This window comes from Glycine soja, chromosome 2 (assembly GCF_004193775.1).
Source record: "Glycine soja cultivar W05 chromosome 2, ASM419377v2, whole genome shotgun sequence".
Lineage (NCBI taxonomy): Eukaryota > Viridiplantae > Streptophyta > Magnoliopsida > Fabales > Fabaceae > Glycine > Glycine soja.
In genome coordinates, this window is record NC_041003.1 from 23557175 (window position 1) to 23564671 (window position 7497).

The following is a 7497-nucleotide window of genomic DNA, read 5'->3' on the forward strand; positions in this document are numbered from 1 at the left end:
TCTTTCTGAAGCAAATTGCAAGAACTGTTCGATGCCATCCTCATATTCTAGGCTCATGCGACTTTCATTCATCCAACTTCGATCCATCTAAGCAATTCCATGCATTAAAATCTCACTTTTTTATTTATAGGTGTGGCCCTATCCCATTTAGGAAAACTGTCTTTTATGTTAGCTTCAAACGTCAGGGTTACCATTATTTACAAAAATTTGACTAAATTTTGGCAGCATTTCGCATTGGTCTCCAAGTACATGACATGACATCGATGAAATGAATTTCCCGATAATCAAGTATGCACTCAGAGAACAACTTGAAATGCATTGAACCGAAATTTCATCAAATTAATGAAAATAATAATAACCTTGACGAATGAATCTATCATAAAAATACCAGTCTCCCTAAGCTGTCCAAACGGACAATTCAAGACTAAATACAATGACTGATGCAAACTATCTGCAAGAATCATTGCATTCAGTCTCAAATGAGAATCTAAGGTTCACTCAGCATGAACAACAGTTGTGTATATAGAAAATTACATTCATGACATAAAAGAACATACAAAAGGTAAATTTCAAATTCTGGGTGGAGGGTGCTTATGCTTTATTATTGTAGTTGGGTATGTGTGTGTGTGTCTATCATGAGGGTGTGTGTGTGTCTATGTGTGTTTGTCTTTGTGTGTGATGAGGGTGTGTCTGTGTGTTTGTGTCTTTGTGTGTGATGAGGGTGTGTCTGTGTGTGTGTTTGTGTCTTTGTGTGTGATGAGGGTGTGTCTGTGTGTTTGTGTCTTTGTGTGTGATGAGGGTGTGTCTATGTGTTTATGTCTTTGTGTGTGATGAGGGTGTGTCTGTGTGTTTGTGTCTTTGTGTGTGATGAGGGTGTGTCTGTGTGTTTGTGTCTTTGTGTGTGATGAGGGTGTGTGTATGAGGGGGGTGTGTGTGTATCATCAGGGTGTGTCTGTGTGTTTGTCTTTGTGACTTTACTGTAAGGGCCTTATTTCTTTATTTATAGAGGGTGTGTGTGTGTGTGTGTGCGTGCAGGTGTGTGTCTGTGTGTATGTGTGTTTGGGTGTGTGTCTGGGTGTATGTATGTATGTGTGTGTGTGTGTGTGTGGGTGTGTCTTTGTGAAGGGTAGACAATTGCTCCATGGTGTTCTGGTTGCTAATGAGGTAGTTGAAGAGGCTAGGTGTTTAAGAGGTCCTGCTTGGTGTTTAAAGTGGATTTCAAAAAAGACTATGATTCATTGTCTTGGCAATTCCTTTTTTATATGATGAGAAGAATGGGGTTCCATGATAGATGGATTGGATGGAATAAGGGGTGCCTCACATCAGCCTCTATATCTATTGTAGTGAATGGAAGCCCAACCTCTGAATTTAAGCCTCAAAGAGGTTTGAGACAAGGGGATCCTTTGGCTACCCTATTGTTTGAGTTGGTTGCTGAAGGCTTGACAGGAATGATGAGGGAAGCAACACTAATAGATTGCTTCCAAAGCTTCTTGGTGGGGAAGAACAAGGTTTCAGTGAATATCCTCCAATTTGTTGACGACACTATTTTTTTTGGGGAAGGTTCAATGGATAATGTTAATGTTGTGAAGGCCATTCTTAGAAGCTATGAAATGGTTTTTGGCCTGAGAATCAATTTTGCTAAGAGCCAATTTGGAGCAATTGGGCAATCTGAGGAGTGGTGTTGTATTGCTGCTGATTTCTTATACTGTGCCATGCTTCATTTTCCCTTTTGTTACCTAGGGTTGCCAATAGGTATCAATCCGAGAAGGAAGGTGGTGTGGGAGCCTATAATTAGGAAATTCGAGCCTAGGTTGAACAAATCGAACCATTGAAGCATCTCTATGGCTGGCAGAATCACCTTAATTAATGTTGTCATAACAACATTGCCCTTGTTCTATCTGTCTTTTTCCAGGGCCCCCTCAGTAGTGATTAATAGACTAACTGCCATTCAAAGAAACTTTCTTTGGGGTGGCAACTTAGAAGGGAAGAAGATCGCTTGGGTAGCTTGGAGTCAAGTGTGTTCATCTAGAGAAAAGGGAGGATTGGGAATTAAAGACATCAAGGCCCTCAACAATGCTCTTCTAATTAAATGGAAATGGTTGATGTTTCAACAAACTGATAAACTTTGGAGCCGAATTTTGATTTCGAAGTATAGAGGTTGGAGAGGCTTGGAAGACGGGCCACCAAAGCCACATTTCTCTCACTGGTGGTATCACTTGAGATCCATTAATCTACATCGGAGTATGGCTGAGGTTTCTAAGCAGTTTATTTGGAAGTTGGGAAAAGGAGATGAAATTTTGTTCTTGGAGGACTCTTGGGTTGATGGTGGGATAACTCTTAAAGAAAAATATCTACAATTATATCGAATTTCCTTACAAAGACTTCAGACAGTAGCAGATTTGGGTTCTTTTTGTGAATCTGGGTGGGAATGGAAGTTCTCTTGGTGGCGAAATTTGTTTGATAATGAGATGGGGATAGCTTCATCTTTTATTGATTAGACTGCTGCTATCAACCTAAACGCTAGGTTTAAGGATACTTGGGTGTGGGGAGCTGCATGTAATGGGATCTTCTCTACCAAAAGTTATGCCTCTGTGGTGGGAATTCAACTCCTGGGTTAGGGAGGACAGAGTTCTTCATTGTAGGCCCATGGATAATTTCCTCCAGCACTCCTCCATAGCAGGCTCGAAGGTTTCCAATAGAAGAAGGAAAATATGGTGGATAGCAGCTACAAGGTCAATATGGAAGCTCCGCAATGATATCATCTTTCATAATCAACCTTTTCACATCTCTAAGTTGGTGGAAAACACAAATTTTCTCACTTCGTCCTGGCTGAGGGGGCGGGAGAAGGACTTTAATGTTCCTTTTCATCAATGGTCCTCAGCTATGTCTATGGCTTTTAATTAGAGTGTGCTCTGTAAGGTCAGGCTTCTGGTGGTTTCTTGTAGGGCAAATGTATTTCTGTTTTTTGTTCTCTATTTTAGGAGATCTTCTCTCGTGTGCTATCCTGTAGTACCTCTGGTACTATTTATTGCTTAATATATATATATATATATATATATATATATATATATATATATATATTAATTTTGTAGTTCAATAAAAAACATATATATAGACAATACAAGAGAGAGAGAAGGGTAGTGGCAGTCACAACTCACTGCTGCCCTCCTGAACAAGCTTACCAACTAAGCTACCAAAAGTAGATAAAAATACAAAAACATTCAACACTAACAATTAACAACTTGTGAGAGTTAAAATCACAGTAAATACTTCAAAGATATCAGTCCAATGAAAGAAAGGTCATGTAGAGAGGCATAGCATAAGTTACAAATATACCAGTAATGCATACAACAACAATTTCAAATTAGTTTTTGAATCAAAGATATAAATACCTGAGTTCGAGGCTTCAGCACAATTGACTTTCCAGCAATGACCGCAAGACCACATTGAATTTCGAAACAGCAATGACCACAGGATCAACAATGGCTAAAATCGCTCGTAATGGAATTTGAAAATAGTATGGCAGCATAATTTAGTGTTTAGCAAATTAAATAAAAAGGCTAAATGACATTATAAATAATATATTTGATTCCACCAAAATAAATTTTAAGGCACTTAATTTTTAGAATCTGTTTTAATCTCAAAGTGGATAACAAATCATGTTTTTGTACAATCAAAGTGGATAAAAACATGTTTCTCTCTAGTAGTTATCACCCTATCACCTGGAAGGAGACAAATCACAGGGCCTTACAATATAACTAACATACCATTGTTAACATGAAGAAAAGAGTCTGTGCTAATGCATGTTATTAGGCAGAATGTTATTAATTTTAATTTCTCTCCTGCATCCATTTCCTTCCCTCTATCTAGTTTTAGCCTTCTCTTCACATAAGTAAGTTTTGCTTTCAACCTTGCTAGCTGCTACTTTTGCTTATTATTATGGCCTTTTAGCACTCAAAAGTTGTCATAATACTAGTTCTATTACTTGAAAGTGTTTTAGTATCTTTACTGAGTCTCTCTAATTTAACCGAGTCTCTCTAATTTGGTTAATAAAATTGATTTTTACTGAGACTCTCTAATTTAACTTTCATTTTATTGCTATAGTAAATATTGATTCAGAGAAGAAAAAGAATACTTTGGGCATAAAAGTTGTTGCTAGGATAGCAGCTGCTGCTTCTGCTTTAGCTATATAATCAGCATAAAGCCTTAGAACACTCCTAAACTGAATAAACCAAGTGGAACTAGTTACTTTTTAATTGACATACTTAAATTATTTACTTTTAGTTTTACATGTACACACGTGCCATCCACCGCTACCTAAAAGGCTAAATATGAAGAGAATTTCTAAGTTGAACCACTGAAAAAAAATCACATTCCTTCTCCCTACCCCCACCGAATTCTAGTCCTTGTGGACATACTACCTATTTTTGTTTTGTTACAAAGCCGAATGCACTTACTATTTGCCCTTTGTGCTTTTCAAATTTTGGTATTTTCTTTCCTTTTTTTCCAGTTGTTTTTCTAAACTCATTTAGTATAATTGTATCATTGTTGAACTATCAGGGGTTAGAGGACTTGAGGCATTCTCTTTTGTACACAACCTTGTTGCTAGATGCAACAATTGCATCAGCTAAGGAGGACATTACAAGAAGAGAATGTGAATTGATCCATGTGAATGACCTCTTAAGCAGGGTCATCAAGGAGAGACATGAGGCACAAGCAAAATGCCAGAAGCTAATGCTGGAAAAACTAGAACTCCAATAGAAGCAACAGCTAGAACAACACCAATTTGTTCAAACACATCAAAGAGATACCATATCACAAAGTGAAGAAGAGCAGCAAGAAGGCTTCTCTGAAAAGCATTCTGCATCTTGTGACTGTGAAGAAAACAGCAGATTGCCCTCTCCTGGTGGAAGTTGGACCACTGCTTCAGACACTTCTCTTAGCAGGACCAGTCCCACAGTGGCAACACCCTCCTCCACAACTCAAACGGCTTAGTTTTAATTAAAAGGCTATTGTTGTGCTCGTATTAATTATTTTTCTTAAGCTGTTGCTTTCTTTGCCTAGTATAATAATGATACAACTTTACTATGAGTGACCAGAAAGAGCAATCATGTATCTTCCAAGAATTTTTCTTTCCCATCAAGCACACTTCATTCAATGTTAGTGTCTGCCATTAAAAGAGAACCTAATTAGACTCCCCATGATGAAGAATGCATGTTTGCCAGACCCGGCTATATAACTAAAAAATAAATAAACTGCACACTACTTTTTTTAAAAAAAATTACAATTCAGTAATGTGACTACTAAACATTCTATAAACCTAGTTACTTAAATTGGGATTTCTGATTTTTTGCTTCTGGCAGACCATGACTGATCGAAACGTCTGTGTTTAAGAATGTTTAGTAGTCCCATTTATGTTTGGTGGTGCCGAATGGTTTTTGCTTGTGTTTTTTCACACTATTATTTAATTACAATTTATCCTATATTGTAATATTATTGAATTTTATAATTAAAGAGAATCTAATTCAATTGATTTAGTAAATGTGCGAGTTGTCAATTCTTTGGCACCTGTTTTCTTATTCTTATTAATATAAAAATATTATTTATTTTTTCAATAATTATTTTAAAATCATATTTAAGATAATTTCTAATTAATTAATATTACATCAAAATTGAATTATTTTACAATGATTACTTTTGGGCACACTTTCTTACAATATTAAATTTATACTGAGGTTGGTTTATGGAGCAAAGACAGAGGCAGCAATTGCTATTGGGTTTGATGACTTCATTTTAGATGCATTGCGAGGTACTGCATTCTATCAGAAGGCACAATTGCAGATTAAAAAGGCTGATGGCAAAGAAGCTAACATTGCTGAAGAAGTTTTTGAGAGAACAGAGGAAAAATTCCAAATGTATTAATTGAATCTCTATGTTCCCTAAGCCATTGGGTATTTACACCTCAGGAAATTTGACTTCATATAAATAAGCTCGATGCTATGGTGTATCCTAAATCCTAATGAATAAATTGTACTTGGTAGTAGGTTTACTTGGTTTAGGCCCAATGGATCTGTGAAGAGTAGACTTGACAGGTGTTTGGTTTCAAAACTGTGGCTATCTCATTGGCCTGATTCTTCACAGCATGTAATCCAAAGGGATTTTTCAGACCACTGTCCAATTATTTTGAAAACAGATATGGTGGACTGGGCTCCTAAGCCCTTTAAGGTGATGGATTAGTGGCTCAAACACAAAGAGTATCAAAGATTGGTGAAGGAAGTTTGGAGCAGAGACCAGCAGGTTGGTTGTGGCAAAGAAAATGGGAATATTATTGCTAAGATGATTCAGAATCTTCAGCAGAAGCTAGACGAAGTGGAAAATTTAGCCTCTGATAGAATTCTGTCTGATGATGAGGTTAAGGCTAAGAAATCCTTACAGCAAGATCTGTGGGATGCTTCAAATGCCTATAAATCTCAATTGAAGCAGAAATCTAGGGCCAAGTGGCTCAAGGAAGGTGATTGCAACACAACATATTTTCACAAAGTCATAAATTTCAGAAGAAATTACAATGCTCTCTAAGGAATTCTCATTGATGGTGTTTGGGTCCAGAAACCTAATTTAGTGAAGAATGAAGCTGTTAATTTCTTCCTTAATAGATTCACTGAACAAAATTATTCCAGACCTACTCTGGATGGGGTCCAGTTCCCTACAATTAATCAGAGGTAGAGGGAGGAGTTGACTACCCCTTTCTCAGATCAAGAGCTCAAAGAAGCTGTGTGGAGCTGTGGTGGGGATAAATGTCCTGGGCTAGATGGTTTTAACTTCAATTTTATCAAGGAATTTTGGGGAGTGGTGAAACCTGAGTTCAGAAGATTTGTGGATGAGTTCCATGTTCATGGCAGCTTCCCTAAAGGCAGCAATGCTTCTTTTCTAGCTTTAATTCCCAAATCAAATCATCCTCAGTCTCTTAATGACTATAGACCTATTTCTTTGATACACTGCATGTACAAAGTGGTAGCCAAGGTATTGGCAAACAGATTGAGGCATGTGTTGACTGGTCTAATTGATGAAAGACAGTCGGCTTTCATTAAAGACAGACATATCCTTCATGGAATTTTGATTCTTTATAAGCTGGTTGAGGAAGCTAATAAGAGCAAGAAGTTAGCCATGGTTTTCAAGGTGGACTTTGAAAAGCTAGAGGATTGAGACAAGGGGATCCTTTAGCCCCTTTGCTCTTTAATATAGTAGGAGAAGGTATCACTGGAATGATGAGGGAAGCAATTCAGAAAAATCTATATAGAAGATACCTGATTGGTGTGTATTCCACTAACTTAGCTTATAGGTTAATGATGAACCCCAATAGATCTGGTTCACATGGGAGGACTTTCAAGATAATTTGGAAGTTGAAAATCCCCCCAAGGGCTGCGGCTTTTTCTTGAAGGCTTATTAAAGACAGGCTCCCCACTAGGGATAATCTTCTAAGCAGAAATGTGCCCATCC

At 37.4% G+C, this 7497-nt stretch overlaps 1 protein-coding gene across 1 annotated transcript; it reads left to right on the forward strand.

Annotated features, from left to right (window-relative positions):
• The first annotated feature begins 1274 nt into the window (after positions 1 to 1274).
• On the forward strand, positions 1275 to 1832 carry LOC114373914. Its single transcript, XM_028331490.1, has one exon. The coding sequence runs from the start codon at positions 1275 to 1277 to the stop codon at positions 1830 to 1832; it is 558 nt and encodes a 185-aa protein (XP_028187291.1).
• The last annotated feature ends 5665 nt before the right edge of the window (positions 1833 to 7497 follow it).